General features: G+C 36.0%; 1 protein-coding gene across 1 annotated transcript in view; it reads right to left on the bottom strand.

Annotated features, from left to right (window-relative positions):
• The window catches only part of side (sidestep), a 527,768-nt gene that overhangs the window by 107,433 nt on the left and 394,037 nt on the right, over window positions 1-26,298 (bottom strand). Inside the window, exon 12 of the mRNA XM_067761445.1 lies at window positions 4,244-4,392. Coding sequence (XP_067617546.1) covers window positions 4,244-4,392 — 149 coding nt within the window. The remainder of the gene's footprint in view (window positions 1-4,243; window positions 4,393-26,298) is intronic.

Here is a 26,298-nt window from a genome sequence, read left to right on the forward strand (position 1 = left end):
AGAGCTTGTAAGGGCCCATTTGTGCTATGTGCCTTTCTTGACAGAGAACCAACTGTAACACTCGTAGCCGAATCGACTCTGGTAGAATTTGACAGCCGATTGTTGAATAAAAAAACTGTAGCGGCTGAGTAGGGAGCGACGATTTATAGCTATATCTCTCCTATCCTAACTATATCGCCAAGAAACTTGAAGCGATTCTGCTTCCCTATTTTAGTCATGGCTTCTGAAAATCACATGGCCGAGATAAATGCGATTAGCACTCAGATAAATTCCGTATGAAATAAAAACCCCTACCATAGGACAGTACTCGTTACTCTTCAAAAGCTTTTGATACGGTCAAACACGGCACGAAACTGCAAGACCTGGAAGGGTCTCCCCTCCCCCAAGTCTCAAAAGGTGGACCGCAAATGATCTGTTGGTTGGCAAGCATCGGTGAAATTCAGGAACGTAACATCCAAACCAAGAAGAATTAAACAAGGGGTGACACAGGGTGGTGTCCTATACCCACTTTTGTTTAACTTCTACATATCAAAGCTACCTTCACCACCAGAAGGAGTCACTATCGTTTCTTACGCAGATGACTGTACATTAATGGCCACAGGCCCAGGCCCACAGATCGATGAGCTTTGTAACAAAATAAACAGCTATCTCCCTGAACTCTCCCGTTTCTTCGCCTGGCGAAACCTGACATTGTGACCGACCAAATCATCGGCGACCGTATTTACAACATGGACGTGCCAAATGTCGACCATATTGAACATCCACGTCGATGGCACCTCGCTACCAACTGTCGTACACCCTATAGTCTTGGGTGTGTTTTCGATCTGGATCTACGTTTTGGAGAGCATGAAGCCGCAATTGTACCGAAAATCCAGAGGCGTAATAAAATCCTCAAATCTCTTGCCTGCAACACTTGGGGAAAAGATAAAGAAACATTCATTACCACTTACAATGCAATTGGCCGGCAGATTGCATGCTACGCGTCCCCGATATGGTCGCCACGCCTGGAAGAAAATACAGGCCTCTCAAAATACTTTCCTCACAACCGCTACGGGCTGTCTTCGTTTTTCCCTAGAACATCACCTACACAATGAGGCGAGAGCACCTCCCCCCCGCCCCCCCCCTAGAGGGAGAGGACTTAAATGCTAACCAAACAGTTTCTGTTGAATACCCATACCCTGGCATCCCAACAGTCATCTGATTGAAGTGGGCACACCGCCTAGGGGCTTAAGGAGTCATCTCCTGAAAACACAGCCGTAGGAAGCAAAAAATCCCAAGCAAATCCTCAGTGACATCAACAAACACGCGCCGGACCTCTATGTCAGGAATTGCCCGGAAAATCCGGTACTCAAAGAAAAACACCCAGAACTAGCAGAGGAGAAACGCACTCTCCCTGGGGATATGTGCGTCCCTCTAGGTCAACTTCGAACTGGATACTGTAACAGGATAAACTCTTACCTATTCAGAATCAACCACGACATGCAAAATGTATGTATGATCTCTTTATGGTCCACCCCTATTGAAACAGCAAGTTTCCTTGGACTACCGTTAGAGGATGTTGATGACAATTGATTGGTCGCACCTATTGGATGGGGCGAATCACCGCTACAACAAAAATAGCTAGATGAGAAGGGGCACGCCACAGGGGGCGGGTGTTTATTTTTGATCTGTGTTGGGCCGTGTTAATAACCTTAAGTACTTTCAGGTACGGTCTTAATATACTGAGGAACGTTTTACAGGGCTACCTAATTATAATGACCAGGTGGTCGGAATCATGCGGATTACTGTTAATCCTAACAAAACTCAGAAAAACTCAGCTTGTCTGGTTTACGCAGATATACAAGATTGGTTAATTTAGGTCCAGTATCTTGGGCTTCTATCGAAGCCATCCGACTGTCTTGCAATATTATCGAGGGGTATTTTGCAGGCGGGCAGTCTACGTTGGCTGTATGACAAGGCCTATTATCTTCTATGACGTTTTGATATAGTAGAAGGCACTAAACACTTCTTACACTGTCAAAGGGTTGGAAAAAGGACAGCGACTAGCGAAGGTTGAGATGAGCGGAGCCCTTCTTACAACATCTACACTAGCACCTAATGTAATGCTGAATCTGTAATACAGACCGTGCGCCCGGTTCTGCTCATATATCTTCAAGGTATGAATGATGTGGAGAATTCATATGAGACAGAAGTCTGATGAACCTGTTTACGGTTTAGTCTATGTTGGATGGAAGGGCTGGAGCATTCTGTGATTAGCTTGGTATTAGCCGGATTATAAGGCTTCCAGATCACTGTAGCGTTTTCCAGACGTATGTCGTCGCTATAAAGTAATTGCTGCTGGAAAGCTGGGAGTCAGATTAGCATATGCTGGTTTGACACGACCTCTTGCCGCGTTCGTTTTTCAGGCGTTCGGCGAAGCTATTTGGGTTTACAAGAGCTCATATATCCAGGAATTTTGGAGTGTTAGTAGGGCATTGCCTAATGGGAATCTATGGCGCGCGCCTTAATATACCCGACAAGCCCAGCTCTATTAGGTGTATGGAGGACGACGCGGTGGAGAAACCCAGTCACGTTAAGCTCAGTTGAACAGACCTTGAGAGGACGAGGCGTAAATACCTCGATCGGGACATATTCGAACCGTAGCTTTACAATTGCAACGAATCCATACTCTAATTGACTGGAAGCCAGTTCCACCGTTAGAGTATGTGGTAATACAACGGACCAACATAAAATTGTCCAAGTAAGCTGTTCGTTAACTGGAAAGCCTCCACTTTCATAAAGGGAATGTACTGCAGTCTTTGGCTGACTACAGGCCTACTAAATTTGCACATTTAGGTTGGCAGATTAAAACTCTCCCAAATTCAACTCCATCCCTTGATTCTAATCCAGGATAAGTCCAGTGTACTCGGAAGAACTCGCAGGAAGATGAACTTATGTAAAGATTGGCACAAGCTGGATTAATTGAAGGACGGTATTTATTATGTACTTTCTCTAACACTTTATCTACAATGAAAACACTACAACTCCCATACTTATGTTCTAATTTTTATAGAATTTGGATTAGTTTCAGGAATAAGGTTTTCGACTACGACCTTTCTTACTTGCCCACATTCTCTCAATTATACGTTTTCTCTAATGGATTCCACGTGACCACGGCCTATAGTTGTGTGTGTACATAAGTACATACACACTCACATATTCGCAAATAAAAACTATATATATAAAAATGAATTTCCGTTTGTGTGAGGCTTATAAAATCAAAAACTATTCGGTCGATTTTGTTCAAACTTTCACATAAGTTGCGTATACTTCACTCGGTGGTTTGCACATAGGTTTGGTTGCGATCGACGCACAGGGTTTCCAGATATAGGCCAAAACATGGACCCGGGTACCCCTAGAATGTGTTAATAGAATATGGATATCAAATGAAAGCTGTTGATGAGAGATTTAGTATAGGATAATTTTCAGACTAGGGTCTCGAGATATAGGCCAAACGTTGGCCCGTGAACGCCTAGACAATGTTTTCACTTTATGGGTATAAAATTGAAGCTGTTGATGAGTGATGACAGAGTAAGTTTTACATTGCTGAGTGACTGGGGTCTCGAGATATAGGCCAAAACAAGGACCCGGATAGCCCTAGAATGTGTGTGTATTATGGATATCAAATGAAAGCTGTTGCTGAGAGCTCTAAAGTAATTTTCATTGTGATATTCGATTTAGTCTCATCAACCTGGCAAAACTGATAAATATGCATGCGAAACCGAAATAAAGACATGAATTAATAATACCCACCATACCTATTTACATACGTCCTATTCGAATCGCTTAAAATTTCGTATACAAATATGCCTATATTAGTATTTACGATGCTTTTTTCGGGGAAGTAGGCCAGGGACGGACTGAAACTGGGATTAGGACTAGGACTGGGACTAAGACTGAGACTCGGATTGGGACTGGGACTGAGACTCGGAATGGGACTGGAACAAAATGCATACCACCCTCTGGGACTGGCAATAAGAGATGAAGAAGAATGAGAAAAACTTGAGAGAAGAGAAAAGACAGAAGGAGACTGAGAAAGAGATAGAATGAGACGAAGATGGAGATAGATGAGGCGAAAAAGATGGAGGGGGGAGTGAATAAAAAGATTAGGAAAAAGTGTAGAGGGGCGAGGGCAGATTAAAATAGAAAAAGCTTATTAAAGTGCCGGGTCTGCTAGTATTAAATAAATTAAAGTAAAACTTACCGGTGACACATTTCTTGTGTTGTTGTAAGTCCAACTAAATTTCACTGAATCTGGTGGGTCAGCATCCACTTCACATTTAACCTGCACTGAGTGCATATTTAATGCACCGATTGATGTTTGCTCCGTTCCTGGACGACATCTTGGCGAATCTGCAATATGGTAAAGAAAAAAATTTATTTAAAGTGTATTTCTGGGTTGCTTTTATTATTCGAACTCACTGCAAATAAAAACATAAACTATGTGGATACATAAAATGCTGACGAAGTCAAGCGTTAAGAATTTTAAGATGTCACTATTAGATTGAAATTGATATATATATAGCTAACGTTACACTGACATTGTGGTTGTTGGTTTGAGGTTGCGGACGAATTCCCTATGTCTCTTACATGCACACATTCATATATCTTCTAACATTTAGCATAGTTGTTTGAACACAGGTATGCAGATTCACGTGTATGTGTGTATGTGTGATGCTGCAACCAAGTCCTGTTTGGTTTCCTTCGGGTGCCTTAAGGCGAGTAATTAACATGGTTCAGTTTGGTGTTGTGGTTGTTTTCTATATACATAGTTCCAAGCTATTTCAAACCAAATGAGTTGAGCCAAGAAACATTTTACTTTTATTTGTGAGGGTGTTCATTTATGGGAGTAGTTAAATACACTTGCACAATGTACACAATTTTTTGGTGCAAACAAAATCATTTAAATTTTTTGTAGCAGATATTAAAACTCTGAAATATACCCAGCCACGGTTTTCGCACCATGTTTTCATTTGGGACCTAAATTCATCGTAAAAAAGGACCAAATCTTAGAAAAAAGGACCAAATTTTTGTTTTATTTAATTGCGATACAAGCAATTAACAAAAGTGTCGTAGTTGTTGTTAAATTTAAAATTTCAGGATGTTTCCATGGTTTGCTATACAAAATTTTAATAAACTTAGCGAATAGGAGACTTATTTCAAACTGCACAAAAAAAAAACTACTTTAAGTATCATATTTTAAAATTTCTAGGAGAAGTCTTCACTATCTATACGTTTTGAATGTAGTTTTCCTGACAAATCTCTTAGTTCCAGCATTATGTTGTTAATTGGAAAGAAATAAAATATATAGTGTAATGTTTGGGAAATAAAAATAAATTGAATTCGGCTGTTGTGCCAATTAAGCGGCACCAGATAGAATTGACTGCCATTGAAGCGGCAGCCGATTGCATTGCTTTATTAAAAAGTTGTTTCTATTATACAAAATTTCTGTAAGCTAAAATACCTACTTACACTAATACTTACAAAGTAAGTGTATTACATACACATACATTCAGTTCCCTGGGAACTGTATTCTAAGCATAAATAAAATTAGCTGTGGAATCTGCAACGCAAGCACAAGTTAATCATGTTAATAATTTGTATACAGGTAAAGTTTTTTTGGCGAGCAAGCTTTAAACAGTAACATACCAAGGTTCAAGTTACCAGACAGTGCACGGCGTAGTTACCGTGGCTTGTGGAAAATATATGTTTGTACAAATGAATGAATGTGTCAATGAATCTCAGGCCGTACCAAAGCGAGCCAAAATATATGTATGTACAAATGTATTAACATGTATGTAAGAGTCAATGCATTTTAAGACATTCCAAAACGGGTCGAAATATATGTTTGTACAAATGAATGAATAACTTAATGAATGATTGCTACAATAGCTCAGTTAGGTTTTAGTAAGAAAAGGCTCAAAAATTTGCGTTGTGGTGTAGCCGAACTATGAGCAAACTCAGCAAATCATAAATGATACTTACTTTTTCGCGTGAACGTTGAAATTTTATACCAAAGCCTAGATAGTAAGTGTGATTTTTGAAAAACTCACATTTACTGAATCTAGCCCCAGGCTTCAAATTTAAAAAAATCAAACGTCTTAAAAATTTCAACTGTGCAATAACGGAACCTGATCACATTGAAGTAGGTACTAGAAATTAGCTAACAGCGTTGTTATTGAAGTTTATGGGGTTCTGTACCTACGAGAATAAAACACAAAACACTTCTTTCGAAATCAAATCTTTTTTACATCTGCTTCAAAATCTGAACGTAAAAGTAAATTTTCTCAATTGCAATTCGCTATTAATTTATAAAGTTACCATTTTCAGGAAGTATTCCTGCCTTAGTTACAGTTAAAATATTTCTTATGCCAAGCTACTTAGTTTTCAAGTATTCGACGTACCTTAACACCACAATACACCTGGAACACCACAATACTCTTTGTAAAAAAATTTTAAAGTGTTACCAAGCATAAAACCAATTAGTTTCATTATTTTACTTAGTTTTCAATTCAAATCTTAACTCGACGGCCATCGTGATGGCTCCATCAGTGGAAAGCCCTGCAATATTTCTAAGAGGCAAACGTGCATTTGAGAAAAATTTTCTTAGTTCAACTAGTGAAAAAAATCCATCGCGCAAAGTGTTTCATAACCGATCGAAATATCTGAACACTAAAACAAGAATTTTTTCTGATAAGTCCGTGTAATGTTTTTGCCCTTAGATCCATCACTTTTTTTATTAATGCCTCGCCTAAAATATCTCCTATGAAATGATCATTTATTGACTGAGCAATTTTTGTGGTAACATTTCCATACACATTTGTAAGTAAATTGAAAATTATATGCGTAATAAAAGTGTGCCAAATATTGGGGGCAGAATTTTAACCTCAGTGAAAAAGGAAGAAAAGCACCAAAATCGTGGCTACTGCCTCAGAAGGAGCAGAATTGAAAAAAAGGGACCAGCGAACCAAATGGGGTTGGAAGGGACCATTTTTGGGGCAAATGGACCCAAATTGGCAACTGTGTACCCAGCTTGTACTTGTATACAAGTGTATTATAACTTTGGTTGTATAACAATAGAACGTAAAGGGTTTGAGGTATCGAGATAGATTAAGACTTCCTTATATCAAAACTATCAGCATCGAAAAAAATTTTGCCTAAGCCATGTCAGTCTGTCCGTCCGTTAACAAGATAACTTGATGACAAATTTGTTATATCTTAACGAAATTTGGTTGTTGGGTTACCTGAAACCAAAGCAGATTGGTATTGAAAATGGGCAAAATTGAACGTTAACCACGCCAACTTTTTCGATAACGAAAATTTCGAAAAATGGTGTGGAATTTCCAACATTGGGAAGATAAAATTTTTTATATTTTTCAACACGTTAATCAAAAGCCATTGAAGATATCATCTTGAATTTTGGCTTGGAGGTTGTACTTGCCATTGACATTTGGGAAAATTGCAAAGTTTACAAACGGCGATGGCTTCTCTGGAGGTAAGTCTTGAACTCGAAATCTCCAACATTTATACTTTATACTAGTGCGAGGGCCACTTAACCACTTAGCCATATGAATGCACCGCTGGTCGCTTTGCAATTGGTCTCCGAGTATTGCCATTTTTTTACTTTGTGAAAACGAATCGATTAGAGAGACCACGCCCACTGTAAAAAAATAGAAAAAAAATTTTTTTTTCTAAAAATGGTAAAAAGGCGATAATACATTAACAAAGTCCACTTAGGTAATGAAATTTGAAACGTTGGTTGACTTTGTAGCAATGAATATAAATATGGGAAACATTTTGGAAAATTGGCGTGGCAGTGCACACATTAAAAAGAATAAAATTGCAAAGTTTTGCAAGCCGTTAATCGAAAGCCATTGAAAATTTCACGTTGAAGTTTATAACGAAGATTAGCCTTGCTGTTACACATGCACTTAATTTTAAATAACAAAATTGGTTTGATGACCACGGCCACTTAAATTTTTTTTTTTTTATTACAAAGGACGATGAAGTCATGAAACTTTATATGTGAGTTGACTTTATGACAAAAAATTGAGATTTTGTAAAATTTTGAAAAATGGTGGGATTTAATAGCAGAAAATTAAAAAGTTATGCTAGCCTCAAATCTAAAGCCCTTAAAGATATCATGCTAAAAATTGTTGCAAAGGTTTTTTTATTAGTGACCACGCCCACTGTAAAACAAAGATATTTTCAAAGTCCAATGTTAGCTTTAAACTCAACACCGTTGCCGTATATAACTAAATTATTACCTCATTAGTTATATGATGTAGCAAAAAGCTAAAATTTAAGAAAAAATTTATCATGACAATAATAATAGCGATAAAATAATAATTATTGTTATGTCCTGAGCTCGATTTGAACCCTCGATTTTGCAAATCAGTAGGCCGATATAATAACAAAAATTGTTAAAATTTAAACTTTTCGGAAAATGGACGTGGCAGTGTCTCTTTTTTTGGTAATCTCTTAAACTACGTAGATTGAAAATAATCTACCAATATCAACGGAAGTCGGTATAAGAATTGTTTATATGAGACAAATTTTCTTCTTCTTCTATCTTATTTTTCCCCTTATAATACTTTGTTTCGATGCTCTTAATATGTGCTTCAGGTTTGTAGCTCTATGGAAAATCTCTTTGAAATTTATCGCCGTCCGTCCTATTTCTTAAATAGCTGGATCCGTGTGCCTTCTTGCGGAATTCCTTGTAATAAGTACTGTAGTATTTTCAGTCTGTGAAGCATGTTTAAGATTTATAGATTTTAACTTTGCAGGAAGCTACATAAATATATATCGAAAATAGCCGCGGTATTTTTTAATCACTTAAAACCGTACGCCACCCACCGTATTTGTATGTCCGTTCGTTGTATTGTTTGTCTTGGTCCATAAAACTGTATCCGTGAAACGGAAAATTAATTAAAATTTAACGCGAAATTCTCAAGTTTGGTATAAAGCTTTTAAATAGCACGCCCCGAGTGCCATCTATAGGAATGTTTCTCCTTTTAAAAAACATTTGCATCGTGTTCTCAACTATGTATTAAGCTTTAACTTTGTATCTCAATGGCAATTCTCTCTAAAATTCAAAGAAAAATTCCATCTAAACGTACGAATTTCCAGACTATTAAGTTTTGTGCAACTTCTATCGGATTTTTCGGTTACATGTGTTAAACTCTCATCGATTTTGAAATACGCTTTTAATTTCAACACAATAATTTCCGCTTTTCTACGACATATATATTCTGTTTTTTGAAGAAACAGGTAACTAGTTCAATTCCTCTGCCTATGAAAAGGTGATTCTAGACGGACTATTCGATAATCTAAGTTTTTGTATACACGACCACATCAATTACTGGAGCTACATCTCTCGCAAAGAGTATATTTTCAATGTCACATAGTGTAACTCGTTTCCTCATGTCCATAAATAAGTTTGTAGAGAATGGGTACCCTAATGTATTGCTACCAAGTAAATGGAAACACATTCCAAAGGATGCATATTAATATCGCCCTCCGTACACAAGCATGAATAAATAGATACATCCTATTGCGGAAGTCATTTGTTAACATTTAGCCTTGGGGCAAATGCATTTATGATAATATGCGTAATTTTTTTTAGTTTTTTATTGCAAGAACTTAAAGAAAAAATGGTGCAGATATTATTATAAGCATGAATAAGTACAAACAAAAATATTTGTAGTTCCTTATTTGTATTATAAAGGAGCACGACGCAAGTTGGAAGAGACACTTATTTATTTTCATGGCAGAATATACTGGAAGAGTTTTCCATCACTGCCGAAGGACGACCACGCTTAGAAAAACTTTTTTCTAATTAAAAAAATGTGTTTCTAAATTTTTGATGTTATTTCCCCTGGGCTTGAACCCAGGATCTTTCGTGTAGTAGGAGCACGCTACTGCCACACCACTGCAGCCCCAATAAAGAACTTACCGGTACAAAATATGTGCTTAGTATTCAGTATCATCACCACCTCAAATTCATATAGCTTCCGGGAATGCGAATACACAGACAAAATACAAGTTATCGCTTGCAAACATTCCTTTCGCGCAACAGTCCCCTAACCGGAAAAGCGAAAGCTTCTAAACTGTTTATAAAGATTTATACTTAGATAAAACACAACGGGGCTCTCCGGACATCGATTTCAGCAACCACCTCTTGTTGGAAAATCGCTCACTTGATTTGTCATCTGCACATCGCCTATTCACCAATCGTGTCCACTAACATCCGGCAATCTGCCGATCAGTCATCTATCTTCGCCCGGTATCGATTCCACCAACCATGGTTCGATTGGAATCCGATTTACCGATCAACCAAAACCGATCCAACGGCACTGGCCGATTCGTCATTTTCAATTCGCCGCGAATCGATTCCACCAACCACCGGTTGCTTTAGAATTGATGCACCAATTCGTCATCGGCGCCACTAATCGCCTGTAGAACAGTCGTCACCCGCCTCTACTTATCGATAAGACAGTAGTCCACTGCAAATCACACCAGCCTTAATAAATATGCCGCTTACCGAATCCCGATTAAAGTTCACCGATTGCACCAACAACCGTAAGGATTGCATCCATCGATACACCGTTTAGCTGTTCGGCCACCTGTCCACGGGTTTCACCGGTATCTGGACGCTGTCCATCCATCCTACGCCTGTCATCCCTTCCATTAATCAGCGGTTGGTAATAGGCCCTCTCAAATATTACAACTAGATACATTCTCCGCCCCCGTGCGTGTGTGTTGATTGACTGAGTGCTACTCCTGATTTCGACGAAAATAACCTTCCCCACCCCCGTTATTCTGGAACTAACAGAAATTCCATAAAGTTTTCGCATTATCAATGGTTTTTGTTTTTATCGGCCTATTGATAAATCATTCAAGGTTCGAATCGAGCTCAAGGCCAGAACAATAATTTTTTTCTAATGATAATTATTGTTATTTTTTTTAATTTTTCTAAATTTGAAAAATTGTATTTTGTTTTTGGAATAGTAAGTAGAAAATTTTTCAGACAACCTGCCATAGCTGCGCAGATAGATCCATTTCGAAGGGTGCTAAGCCTTCATCATCAGTACGCTTTAGGCATGTTGCGCTAACCATTTAGCTATACAGCGGTGGTTTGTTTTACTGGCAAATTTGCTACTTCTATTCCTTTTTACCAACTATATTTATTCAGTGTTGCGCCATCTGGTGCAAATCACTGATAATGCTGGATTTTTGTTTATTTTCAATTACTTTGTTTAACATTCCCAAGTGCTCATGGTTTATTAACAATTGTTTTTGTTTTTATCGACCTATTGGATGGTTTTCGCAGTATGGTAAATTCATGTTGTTTTTGTTGTTGTAGCGATAAGGTTGCGCCCCGAAGTCTTTGGGGAGTGTTATCGATGTGATGGTCCTTTGCCGGATACAGATCCGGTACGCTCCGGTACCATAGCACCATTAAGGTGCTAGCCCAACAATCTCGGGAACGATTTATGTGGTCATTCCCTCCCTCCCCACCCTCAAGTTCCATGAGGAGCTTGGGGTCGCTAGAGCCTCGTCTGTTAGTGAAACAGGATTCGTCGCGGATAGGTGAAGTTGACAATTGGGTTTGGAGAAGCTATATATTGCGCTGGCAACCTGAAGGGTTGCGCTACACAGCCCCTTGAATCTGATATTTTAGTCGCCTCTTACGACAGGCGTACCTACCGCGGGTATATTCTGATCCTCTAACCCGCTGGGTGATGGTAAATTCATTGAAATATTTTGTGAAGAGAACAAATTTGTTTAGAAATTCCTGCAAAAGGAAAACAGTTGGGCTCAAATAAAAAATACTCCTTAAAAATTCTAGATTTCCGCTTAATCTTTCACACTTTTCTGTTAACAGGACTAATTTTGTTGTTCATTGCAACAGCGAACAACTGTCAGTGCAAATGCATTAGCTAATTTTAAGGAGAAAATGCTCACGTCATTGCAGAAATCTCTGTGACCTCAACAGCTTTTACTGTAACTCGAAATATTGACGGAAATCTGTTCTTTTAAAAGCTTTCATTGGTGTTCTTAGGGTGACAGTAATAGTTGTCACGTTAGCAATGCTATGGCTTACATTTGATGTAATTGTTTAATTTTTTTTTGTTGATTTGATTGCTGAATTCAGAGCCATTCATTTGTGTATAAACGATTCAACAAATATTTGAGGTTTATAAAAATGTAGACGAACTTTTTGAAGTGACTCGTAATTCGAATGATTTTACCAACTTTTTTTTTCAGTGCGTGGCGACCTTTCATTTTTTAAGAAACCTCAAAAATGTATCAGAGATTCAACTTTTGTTCTTAATTTTCAGTAATTTTTTCTGCTGCTTGTTAGGTTTTGCAAAAATAATTAAAGTGTAGCTTTTGTAAGCAGTATATTTTGGTAATTTTTTTCGGTTATACTTGCTTTATCATAAAAAATATTAAACTACCATCAAAATTTGTTAGAAATGCACTTTTGTTTTAATTCTACATTATTAAACCATGTCAAAAAGTTTATAGGTTACGTTTGTTTGTTTTAATGGTGTGTTCAGTTTATACTTATTATTAAGAATTCATGAGCTTAACACCGGCTTATAATAATTGAATATGCAATTATTATGTTTTTTCTAAGAGAAACTGAAAAGAAAGAAAGAAACATTTACTGGCATATTGCGATGGTGCCATTTTGAAAACTGCCACGAATTCATCGTCAGGCAATTTCTTAATTTTATCAAAGGTTTCACCGATATTCGAACCGCGAATCACATGGTGAATCTGCAGTTGCCCTAACCTGTATCCTGCTTGTATTTGTCTCCTTGCTTAATTCAGTTTATCTTATTTCTACACTAACTACACAACTGAGACATTCTGCCTCTATTAATTTGTGTGTATGTAGATTTGTTTTTGTAAAGTTTCTTTTTCGTTGCGAATGAGAAACTTTGTAAACTCACTTTCAGTTTCTCTAAGAGAAAACATTATAATTGAATATTCAATTATTATAAGCGGGTGTTAAGCTCATTAATTCTTAATAATAAGTACTTTATAGGTTTCAACAAATAATTAACGAATTTTTCGACTTCCAACAAAAGCTGAACCTGAGCTAAAATTAAACAAAAAACCATATACTCATTGTAAATTTCTATGTCAGCGCAGAGTGGTCGAATTACCAACAAAAAATTCTACGAATAATCTATTTGTGCTCCCCAGTGGCCCATGAATGCCGCCTATCTCCCATTTATATCTATACACGATCCATGGTGGGCGTTTTTTTATTTCTGCAACGACACTATACTTGTATACATATATTCAGTCGTTTTTGTTAAAAAGGCAGACATAAATGACGGTATTTTTTGTATATACAAAAGCCTCAAAGCCTCGCGCTAATTAACAAATTTCGTTTGTAGATAAATACTTTGTTGATATATTTGCTTCCCAGAAATATCAGTAAAATCGTATACGTCCTTTACGTCCTGGAAGATGTCAGACATCTTAACGTGCCTTCACTCAAAATCGTTCATCATAATTATAATAAGCGAATGAACAAATACTAGATCTGAAGAAATATTCCAGTCCTTAACACAAAGCAATCACGCAGGTAGACCAAATATACAAATAATACGTTTCCAGACTTTAGGCCAACATTTTTTTTATTATCGGCGCCAAAAAGGCAAAACAAGCCATCGAAAGTGCTTAACCATTTAAAGCAGTAGGCTCGGACGGGATTTTCATGCTTCGATTCTTAAAAATCTTGACTATGAGAGATTAAAATACTTGGCGCTCGTCTTCAACCTGTTTCAGTTCAATTACGTCATTCCTCAAAACTTAACATAAGACACTCATATCGCCCGGTATGGGATTCAAGGAGTTGATAAGCTAAACTCATACCTTCCGCAACCCAATTGTCAACCTCACCTACGCTAGGCGAGTCCTGTTTTTCTTCTTCGTGAAACTAGAGTGTGAGGGGCGGAATGGCCTAGAATGTTCAATATGGCCAAATAAAATCTTAACCCAGATGCCCGGGCTAGTACCTTAATGGTGCTTGTACCGGAACGTATCGGATCTAGGATCAGCGTCGATAAAACATCCCAAAAACTGCGGGGAAATTTGTTAACGCTACAACAATAAAATTGTCCGATATCTCTCCTATTGCCAGTAGCCAAGGCCTGTTACTGCTGTCCTGCTCCCTTGCCAAACCTGCGACTTGGAAATCATCAGTATGGCTTCCCAAATTACATAGCTTCACCACCGCGCTAAACACGATCAACAACATAACACACACAAATGAATTGCGAACTGAACTACGAACCCCACCATTGAACAGAACTCGTAGCGCTAGATTTATCAAAAGCATTTGACATCGTCAATCACAGCACGTTACAGCAAGAACTGAAGGGTTCTACCCTTCGTCCCTGTCTAAAGAAGTGGACTGTAAATTATCTGTGTGGTGCCAGGCATGGATGCAGCTTAGGAACGCAACATTATTTGGCACTGTCGATCTATTGGCACCGTCGCCTTACCAAATGCCGCGAATATTGTAAATACACGTCGATAACATTACGCTACCGTCTGTTCAACGCTTAAAAATAATTATTGTGACGTAAATCTATCTTAAGTTCAGGGCCACAACAAACAAGAACGGGATGCGACATTCGATCAGAACTTCTATTTTAGCGAGCCGTAACAAACGCTCCAAGTCCCTCGCGATAATGAAGCGTTCATAGTCACTTATCAAGCAATTGACCAGCCGCTTGTACGTTAGGCTTTAGTGGTATGGTCGTCAAGCCTAAAAGGAAAACACTCAGTGAGATTGCAGGTCTATAAAAACATCGCGCTAAGAGCAGCCACCGTATGACTTCTTATTTCCAAAATTTGCTTTTCCCGAGTCGTGGGCCCTGGAAGTGGTTTGCGTACGAAATTCATGAAGGAATCTAATTGATGAAATTTGATAAAAACGTTCAAATCTATTTTCGTGTTCGATGCTGTACATGCATAGTTTCCACAAATTTAGACAATACTCTTCCATGTACCCAGAAACACAACGACTATAAATACAACACAAACGACAAAACCAGATAACAACGAAAAATTAATCCTGAAAATGGCACAACACCGAAGCCGGTTTTCACCAAAAGAGAAACCGATAAATCTACAGGCATGTTCTCGTCTGACCATATTTTTCATACGATTTGTTGAATGTTTCGGCACTAAGTCTTCGCTTCGGCCTGCAGAACATCCTCAGCTTGCTCGTTTTATCCTTCAACCTTCATACATTCATTCTTATTTCGTCGTTGTCTGCTTGCGGGAACATATTTTCTGTAGGGGTAATGAAACACAACCAATACGATATTGGTATCTCCCTTACTATCCGGCAACAAGGAAAATATTCATTGCATAACTAAGACATGGCCGGCAAGTCGGCCGTCATTTCGCTATTATCATTTCTGTAGAAATTTGTGCCAGTCTTGAAACCATCCATCATCCGCCAAACTTTCTGATAGGGTTTTCAGCAGTATTCATGTCAGTCATTTTATGAACCTCATCACACTCAGCTGTTGTCAGCTTTCTTCTTCTCTGAAGAGACCCGAAATTCCTTTCCATGCCTGTTGGGTTTCACTACACCCCGTGTGTATTTCTGATATAAAAAGTATATAAAACAAAAAAAATATATATATATAAAACATAAATCATCAGCTCTAGTATATACTTCCGGTGTCGTCATAAACCCCAAACATTATTTCTCAGTTTTGTATCTATACATATGTTCCCCCCTAATACAATATCGCATTTGAATTTTAATAGTAAATCCCTACAGCAACTGATATCATTATCATAAAAATTTGTTGTACGACTACAGATACGCTCACATTAATATGTAAAAAGTACAAATCACATATCTCATTGTGGCACATACCGTTATCTGGTGACACTCACCTTCGCAGCTATAACGCAAATGTGATGAATAATTAATGAAGAAATTCAAACCAGGCATAGAACTCGAAATGATAAAAACGATATGCAATGAAAAAGAAAGAAAATAAAATGTGAAGGAAAACAGAAGCTACAAAAAAAAAAAAAAAAAAAAATTAACAATAACAACATCAAGAGTATACAAATATCATGACTGACAAGGGAAAACAATTTATACATACAAAAAAGTAAAAGACAGCAGGAAGAAAAAGAAATATACGAAATCATTATTGAACTGTGCGAAACAAATACCCTTTTGTATATGAGAAGAAATCGACGGAGCAGCATAGAGAAAGAAACAACGAAATAAAAATAAACATTATCACTACCCTGCAAAGAATGCGGTTAGACTAGGGTGTATCTAGGCTGAGTCGCAAAGCAGTATGCGACTATAGCCAATTTGATCTTTTCATAGAGGTTGGAGTGATCCCTTTTGTTTGAGCTTCTTCTATGGAGAGACTAATTGCACCGAGACAGGCCCTCTTTGTATCCTTGCGGATGCTATCGGATAGATCGTCTTAGTAGCCCTACACACTGAGACAAATCTTCTATCTACCCGTATGGCAATTATTACCGAGTTTATAGTTCTTTTAAACTCTAATACTGTATTATCAATTTCTCTTTCGTATTGGTATTATAGTAAAATAAAAAAAAGCTAATTTTACGCTAATAGAATATAAGGTACTAGTATGGGGCTGAGAGTTTTTCTTCAATAATTCGTTATAATTTCATAAAGGTATTTTTTATTTCATTAATTTTGATGCCGTTTTTTAATTTTTTATTATATTATTATTTAATTTAGCGTGCTTCCTACCACGCCGAAGGCCATGTGTTCGCCCCTCGGACAAAACAACATCAAAATTTTAGAAACAAGTTTTTCAATTAGAAACAAATAAGGAAGCTTAAGTTCGGATGAAACCGAACATTACATACCAAGCTGTACACTTGAAATGTTGTTGTTGTTTGTTTTGTGTGCTTAATAGTGTTAAAAGGCTGCGCAATAATACATATATGTACATATCGTTCTATTCTGAACTAATTTTTCTTCGAGTTATGGCTCCCGAAATATAGAAAATTGCTTAGTAATAAAAAGGGCGGTGCCACGCAAATTTTCTAAATTTTCAGTTTTTCCTATTTGTTGTAATAAATCCACTTGGGAAATGAAATACCATTGATATAAAGCTCTTTTTTGCAAAGTTATAGCTTATTTTATTCGTCGACCACCCTTATAAAAATCTTTTATATAAAAGTGGGCGTGGTCCTTAACCAATTTCGTTAATTCTTCTTCACAGCATTCCTAATAGTAAGGAAACCTCTCTGCCGAATTTTGTTACCATAAGTTTAACGATTTTTGATTGATAATTAATAATATTTCTAAAATTGATTTTTTCACAAGTGGGCGGTGCCACGTCCGTTTTAAAAAATATTTCCAGATTTTACTAAATAATCAGGTTTTTTGTGTTTTACAAAATGTTATATATATAGAAAGTGGGCGTGGTTATCATCCGATTTCGCTCCTTTTCAATACCAATCTATTCTGATTCCTGATAAGCTCGTGAACAAAATTTGGTAAAGATATCTCAATATTTACTCAAGTTATCGTGTTAACGGCATACGGACGGACGGACGGACGAACATGGCTTAATCAAAGTTTTTTTTCTATACTGATGATTTTGATATATGGAAGTCTATATCTATCTCGATTTCTTTATACCTGTACAACCAACCGTTATCCAATCAAAGTTATAATACCATGTGTATAAGTACAGCAGAGTATAAAAGGTTTTTCAAAGCGGGGTCGCCCATCGGCACTGATTTGGCAAATACTTAGAGTGTATTTCTGACATGAAAAGTTTCTCATTGAAAACTCATCTGCCTTGCAGATGCCGTTCCTGCCAATTTGTAGGAATAATTAAAAAGGAGCACGACGCAAATTTGAAGAGAAGCTCGGCCCAAAATCTCTTTGGAGGCTATCGCGCCTTGCATTGCTATATATATTTATTTATTTACATAAATTTGAAACTGATTAGTCCTAACTTTACCCAAAACTAACCATATTGGATCAACTATACCCCGATGTGGGCAAAAGAGTTCAATCTCGGACCACTATCTTTAGGCATTAATCGCATGATTTTTTGCAAGAAATTATTATTATAAATTTTTTTTGAAATTTAAATAGATACTCTTTGTGTTATTCGCTGCTAGTTTTATATTATATTCCCGAACAACATTTCCTTATTTACCAATTTCATATTTTTTGTTTACAACCTTTCCTCGCGTCTTTTTATTTTGTATGTTTTCTTGTCGTGAATTTATAATAATTGATTTGTGCATGAAACTGTCAGTTAATATTAAATGACTTTTATAAGTTCCGATATGTCAGCTTGTGGGGTGTTTTGAAAAAAAAAAAAAAAAAAACTCCCCTGGCAACTTTTAAGGTGCAGCACCTTGGTGACTATGGTTTTAACCTCAACTGTGCACAGAAAAGGTTTTTAGGGGCGTGTTGCTCTTTCTTATTCTTAAAATACTAATGATAAATATCGTATGTTCGTGAATATCCCTTATAGACAATCTAATAGGTACCTTGAACCACGATCATATCCGAACTAAAAGAAAATAGGTAAAAACAACCGAATAACATATTAATTCAACAGAAATCTCTGTAAATTTTTAAATTTTTTGCTCAAATTTCTGAATTGACTATTGTAAATTACTACTAAGTTAATACAATTAATCTATTACTAATACCCTACAAAAAAATCATTAAAAATAAGCCGCAGCTCTGTTAGCTTAACAATTATTGCTTTTATTATAAAAAATGTTAAAATAACAGACTAACGTCAAGAGTAAAATGACTGTGGACGCTGTTTATATCAGAGATTTATGTGCCACCATGGTTATAAGAGTAGTTAGTAGCGGGCACATCAGCGTAAGTTTTTATGTAAAATTAGCTGATGCATTTGCATTGACTATGTTTCCTGTTGAAATTACCAATGAAATCAATTCTTGTTACAGCGAAATTAGTATGACTCATTGAGAATCTATTCTTTTTACAGACTATTGCTAACTTGAAACAAAAAAATTTAGTTTTTGTTAAAATAACTACAGAAAATCAATGCGAATTTTTAGTGAACTATAATTTATACTTTGTTAGAATAAAATTTATTGGGCTACGGAACTGTATACTCAAAAACCTTAAGACAACTCTAAATTTTAATACTCATACAATTTTCTCAAATTTTCCAAAACGTGTTTGAAGTTGGTTTGCTTAGTATCAGATATGAAACTCATAGAAGCATTTTCTTAAAATATCGAAAAACAAGTTGTATTTACGAATTATAATAAAAATTCTCACTGCTATTCTTCTGTTCGCTGTTGTATATTCCAAATATCAACTAAATCGTGTAATAAAAAAGATATTTTGAAACATGTTGGCCCATGTTTTACTTTGGTAGTTGTGGTAGATTCGATGTTAAAGGCGGGCAATATACAGAAATTCCATTTTATCTTTCTCTTCCTTCATTTTTGTCACAAAAGAAAGGTGTGCCTATATTTTCTTCCAGCGCATATTAAAAAGCTTGACTCAGAAACTTTATAGCATACCTCCACCTAGAGCCTTAATTGAGAAGATTTAATAAATCTCCTATTTTAACCTGCACTGTCTCCGCTATAGTTTTGTTTGACGTTTAATTTGTTCGTATTGAAAATATATAAAGTGACTTTCAACTTTTGTGAAGTTTTCCAGCCACAAAAAAATTTCACGTTTTCGAATTAAACACATACATTTTTATAGCAAAAACATATCTAAATATTTCTTCTTTTCTACATTTTATTATTTTACTCGCATTTGGTTATAAAAATTTTTAATTAAAAATCTTCTAAAAACATCCGTCATTCACGAATTTAAAAACTGCTTCAACCTTTAAATATTTTCCTATCAAAAAAATACATGACATATGAATTGTAGGTTGCCATTCATACAATTTTTTTAATGATTGAACAAATGATCATCTACATATGGGGTATTCCATCCCATTTCGACCAATTTTGAACCCGACCCCTTCAGAATTGGCTGAAAGTTTTTCTTCTTTTTCTAGCTTACGAAAGACGTTTTTCAGAATTTTTTAAAATTTTTTCATCCAACTCAAAAAAAGTTATGAATTAAAAAAAAACACCGTTCTTGTTTTCAAAATGCTATAACTTTTTCAAAAATTGACCGTATGGGATTTTTTTTTTTTTAATTTGCTTTTAAATGTACTTTCGGAAAAAATACAAAAAAATGTTTAAAGTTTTTTTTTTTAATTTTTCAGTTTTTCGAGATTTTTCGAATTTCGCCATTTTTTATATTTTTTTTCTTTCTTAAAAAACTTCAATCTGCAATCATCCCCACTAATCCCGGAGTGGGCAGATTTTTTTTAATATTTTTTTTTATTTAATTGAAAAAAAAAATTTTCAAAAATAAAATTTTTTTTATCAATTTTATTTATATAACAAAAAAATGTAAGAAAATGATTTTTAAGTATTCTTTTCTTTATATATTATGGTAATCTACGATTAAAATGACTCGCTTTCATAAATTCTGGTTATTTCAATCGTAGATTATCATAATATGTAAAGAAAAGTATACTTAAAAATCATTTTCTTACATTTTTTTGTTATATAAATAAAATTGATAAAAAAAAAATTTATTTTTGAAAATTTTTTTTTCAATTAAATAAAAAATAATATAAAAAAAAATCGGCCCACTCCGGAATTAGTGGGGATAAGTGCAGAATTGATTGAAGTTTTTTATGAGAAAAAAAATGGCGAAATTCGAAAAATCACGAAAAACTGAAAAATTAAAAAAAAAAATTTAAAAACTTTTTTGTATTTTTTCCGAAAAGTACATTTAAAAACCAATTTAAAAAAAAAGATCCCAAACGGTCAATTTTTGAAAAAGTTATAGCATTTTGAAAACAAAAACGGTGTTTTTTTTTAAATTCATAACTTTTTTTGAGTTGGATGAAAAAATTTTAAAAAATTCTGAAAAACGTCTTTCGTAAGCTAGAAAAAGAAGAAAAACTTTCAGCCAATTCTAAAGGGGTCGGGTTCAAAATTGGTCAAAATGGGATGGAATACCCCATATATATAATTAAAATTATGTATGTATATATGTAGGTATAGATCGAGTTGCGTCCTAAACGGATCAACCGATCACAACCAAATTTGCACAACCCACTAGAAACATTCCAAGGATGGACATGGGCTAAAAATAATATCGATATATAAAAGGGGCGTGGCACCTCCTATGCAAAATGAATATTTGGTACTACATAACTCTGAAGGTATTCATGCTGGAACATTGAAATTCAGTAAGGAGTTATATGAGGTCAATTCCTAACACCGCCAAGAAAATTTGGGGTGGGGGAGAAGGGGGCGTGACAACTCCCATATAAATGGAATTTTTCATTCTGCATATCTCTGGATGTAGTAATGGTAGGATAATGCCAATTGGTAAGGGACTATATAAGGTTAAGTCCTAACACCTCCAGTAAAATGTGGAATTGGGGAAAAGGGGGCGTGGCACCTTTTCTACAAATAGGATTTTTCAGAACTAAGTGCCGTACAAACTTAGGTTATTATAACAGCTAATGTTTGACTACAGAGTTGTTTGGCTGTTACTCCTTTTGGATGTTTAATAATCTTCCGCCGTTAAAATTTTTTGTTAACTTCAGTCTATCCGCATTTTCCATCTATATATATATATATACAAAGTTATAAAATTATGAGTATTTGTATGTAGGTATAAATCGGGTTGGGTCCTAAACGGATCGGCCGATCACAACTAAATTTAAATCACCCACTAGAAACCTTCCAAAGATGGTCATAGACTAAACATAACTTCAATATAAAAAATAGGGTGGCACGAACCATACAAACGGAATGTTTGATACATTATTATTAGATTATTTTATTTTATCCTTAGGGTTGCTATTTTTGGATACGCATGGAAGAACCAGAAGAAAAACCTTTCTGTTTAATTTGATTTTAATTGATGTAATTTTAAGGTGTAATGATCATCCCAAAGGTAGTGCTTTCCTATTACTTGCTGGAACAGCCGCAGTTGAATTAAATACGCGTCTCTGCTAAAGAACTTTTTGAAATTAATTATGGCAAAATTCCTATTTCTTCACTAACAGATTTGATTTCTTTTCCTATAAGTTTTTGAGAAATTAGCACATCACCTGAAGCTTTAATATCTAATGTTTTTCCAAATATTGAATCTATCTTTACATACTATAAATTGCTTTGAAAAAAGGCATTTAAGGCACCTTAAAATGAGGATGTTAATATCACTAGAACCAAGAAAACTTATCGCTCTATTAACACAATCTTGGAAGAGTCCCAAACAGTTCATATCCGATTGAGTTTATTAGCTCTTTTGAGCCACCAGAAATTTCTCCTCATCGATTGATCCTTTCAATTATCTACGCTTATGTAGTGGGACAAGGCTTTTCATCACAAAACTTTTACGGATGTCGTTGAAGCAATTCATTTTGTCGGAAAATTTCGAAAACAAAAAAGTTTAAAACCAAGGATTTCAGTGATACCGATAGACTTGTCTTTTCAATTTTAAATGCGCCAAATTTCCTATCCCTATCAATGAAACTCAAGGACGATCATTAGATGCAAATCAAGGGATTGATGAGCGCAATACAACCCTTTAGAACTTCAGAGCTTCTGCAACTCAATTGTAAACCTCACCTACGCGAGGGGAATCCTGTTACAAATATGATTATATCACACAAAAACAGTCATTAGCTGTAGCAGAAGACAATCTTACCAACTCATGTTTTACCCATGGCCAGTTACGCGTAGTATGCATATTTTTATAGAAACGTTGGGTAAAACCTACGGGCATAAGCAAGTATATATTATTTCTAATTGCTGTTTTTATGTACGCGTCCCTTTTTAGTTCTTATTTGGAATCCAAATCTATAAATAAAGCTTTGGTTGTAAAGATGGAGATGCGGGCTATTAGCGAGCTTTGGACATTATTGGTCATCATAGTGCTTTTGTTTAGCTATATTTTATTAAAATAATTTGTTAAAAATAAACGATTGTGAGCACACAAAGAAATTTATTTGTATTATGGCGCTATTGTGAATATTTGCACTACATTACCGGCAGTTGCTACTATACGCCAGATGACAGCGCAAGCTGTAAGTTTTAATTGATCGATAGAAAAGCTGATTTCTGTTGATATTTGATAAAATAATTTTATATTGGTTGCGCAAGGTGCGCACGGATACGGCTCGTTGAAGTTTTAATGGATATTTAACTTAAATCTTCTGCGTTTTGAGACTTAATTTTGTATGATAAAACTTGTAAGATTTAACGTTAAATCCTCTCAGATGCCTAAATCTCGAATAAAACTCTAAGTGGAGATATGCTTTAATATGCCATATAGCAGGACGGGTACGATAAGTGACTTGAAGAATATGAATTTTTGTTTGCCGAGAGAGAACTTTACTTTTCAGTTGCCCACCTAGTCCAAAGTAGCATTTATTGGCAAGAATGATTCTTCGCTGATGTTGTTGTTAGTGTTGATGCTGGTTCCCAAATAAACGAAGCCTTTTACTATTTCGAAATTAAACTCTTCTATTTCAAGTTAAACTCTTACCGACATATATAATGTATGTCTTAATTGCAATGTCAAACCAACGCCTCTAACACCCCTCTCACTATGGTCCACCCCTTTTGAAACAGCAAGCTTCTTTGGACTCCCATTAGAGGTTATTGATGACAATTTGTGATCGGGGGACCTATTGCATGGGGCGAAGCACTGCTACAACAACTACAATACTAACGCTTATTTCATTGTGGATTCTCCCATGCCGTGAACAAAGATATTTACACATCCACATCTAGATGCAACGCAATACGGTATTGATAAAGTTAATAGCTGCTTATTTTCTGAAGAACGCAGGGACGAGAATAATGGCACTTGAGGTTTTACAATGAGAGATTGGTCGAGCATAAAGAATATCCTAGAAAACCTTAGGTGAGGTCCTACCTGTTAGTCAATAAAAAAAAAAAAAACAAAAAAATCGTAACTTGTTAGCAAAGAGTTACTAGAGGAATTCATTTGGGTACAATTCACATCGGAAAGAGATGCAGCCTACCCGGCTAACAGTAATTAAACTTCGATCATGCAGAGGCTGGTAGCAGAGACTTTTACTCAATTTTATACAACAAATCTAAATGGAAACCTCTATGCTAAATGTCGGATAAAGCAATCGTTAAATAGCCCATTATAATCTTTGATGAATGTACACTGATCGGCGGCAGGCATAGGTTCTGCGGTGTACTGCTCGGAACCGGTAATAATGCACAACACACCGAAAAAAAAAGACTGATAAAATCAACCGAAATACGGGTCAATTCAATCGAAATTTCTCCCAATTTTTATCCATCGCAACAAGATGTTGAATCAACTGCGCACAAATAGTTGATTCGTAGTTGACTGTTTTAGTAGTCAAATGAAAAAAAAAGTTGTTGCGACAGCTTTGTCCGAATGTTGCGGCATTTGCAAAGCAGACGAGTTTTCACTGAGACCTTTACATGGCAGAAATACACTCGGACTGCTTGCCGAACAGTGCCGAGGGGCGACCCCACTTAGGAAAATTTTCTTCTAATTGAAAAACCTTATTTCTAAAATGTTTATGTTGCTTTGCCCGGGGTGTGAACCCAGGGTCTTCGGTGTGGTAGGCGGAGCACGCTACCATCACACCACGGCCGCCGCCTTATACATACGTAAATATGTGCATATATATAATACGCAGCGTACATAAATACAAAGTAGAGAGCGCAGTGAGCGTAAAATTCTCTTTTAAATTTGCTCATGTATTGACTGTTGATCGCTGTTGAAAAAACCAGTGAGATCAGTTGTGTTAACAAAAAAATCAGTTAGATTGATTAGGAATCTGTGAATTTTACAGAATTTTGTTACCTTAAGAGCGACAATTTCTCTTCTGTTGAAATGACTAAACTAATTTGTTCGCTTGACAAAGAACTCGGTCGAATTAACCATAATTCGACCAATTTCACCGAGTCTCCGTTAAGTCAAGAACAACAGAACCGATTTGTTGATTTTACTAGCACCGTTTCTTTCAGTGCAGTAACAACTGAAATTGGGAGACACATACATTTTTTTTTGTTCCTGGCTACATGAGCATAACTGCTAATGAAAGAGTTGATGAGCTGACAAAGGAGGGCTGCGCCATTGAACCATCTGTCATGTTTAGCGTAGCAAGAGACAACATGTGTAACTAGAAAAGCAAGCTTTGCTATTGAATACATCTACGCTTTCTTTATGCAAATCGCGACTTTTGGAACGATGCTGAACTAAGGAGCGAGTTACTTCTAAACCAAGTTGGAATACATTAACACCAGTGATGCACAACGTTAGCAGAGCTTCGAACACAATCGCAAACTTTTTGGTAGTAGTATGTGTTCTCACGAAAAATAGTGAAAAAATGTCAGCGTAGAATTCGCGCATGAGATATGTTAACTGCTTGAAGTACAAGTAAAAACTGATCCACTGCTCGCTTTCCTGAAGCTCAGTGGGTGAACGCCTATGATATTGAGGTGAACATCGAATCTCTTCGACGGTCTCAAGGGCACCTCTGATTTAATATTAAAGATAAATCTATAGACAACACGAGTCGACACAGTATTTATGCTCTGCGAATTGTGCCACAACAAATCTGAATATCAATGTTTCTGTCAAAACAGAAATTACCATTTGAATTGATAAACCGAGACTCACAATTATTATCTTGCTATACGAATGTTATATAAACAAGCGTTCATAACTACATATATAAATATATACATAAGTCTTCAAAAACTTGTGTTCTTCTCAATACATTTACATAAAGCAATACTTTTGAATGTATCGCCTTCTTAAGTTTCTTCGCTCCATTTTTCTAACTACATACATACATATATATATGTTGATTCGATTTACGCCAATGTTTGTAAATTTGTTTTTTGTAATTTCTGCATAAATTTAATGGTTGATCGAACAGCCCCGCATTTTATTGAGATTTTAGCGTAAAGTGTAGATACACAGACGAGATAGGACCGAGTCAAGATGTGAAGTGGAAGATATAGAGAGCATTGCAGAAGTAACTTTAAGATGCAATGCGTATTTTGTCGAATAGATTTGCGGCGTAATCTTGAATTGATGAGCTTTGAAAATGATTGCATTTAAATGCGCCAAAGATATTTGTT

Source organism: Eurosta solidaginis, chromosome 1 (assembly GCF_040869045.1).
Source record: "Eurosta solidaginis isolate ZX-2024a chromosome 1, ASM4086904v1, whole genome shotgun sequence".
Taxonomy (NCBI): domain Eukaryota; kingdom Metazoa; phylum Arthropoda; class Insecta; order Diptera; family Tephritidae; genus Eurosta; species Eurosta solidaginis.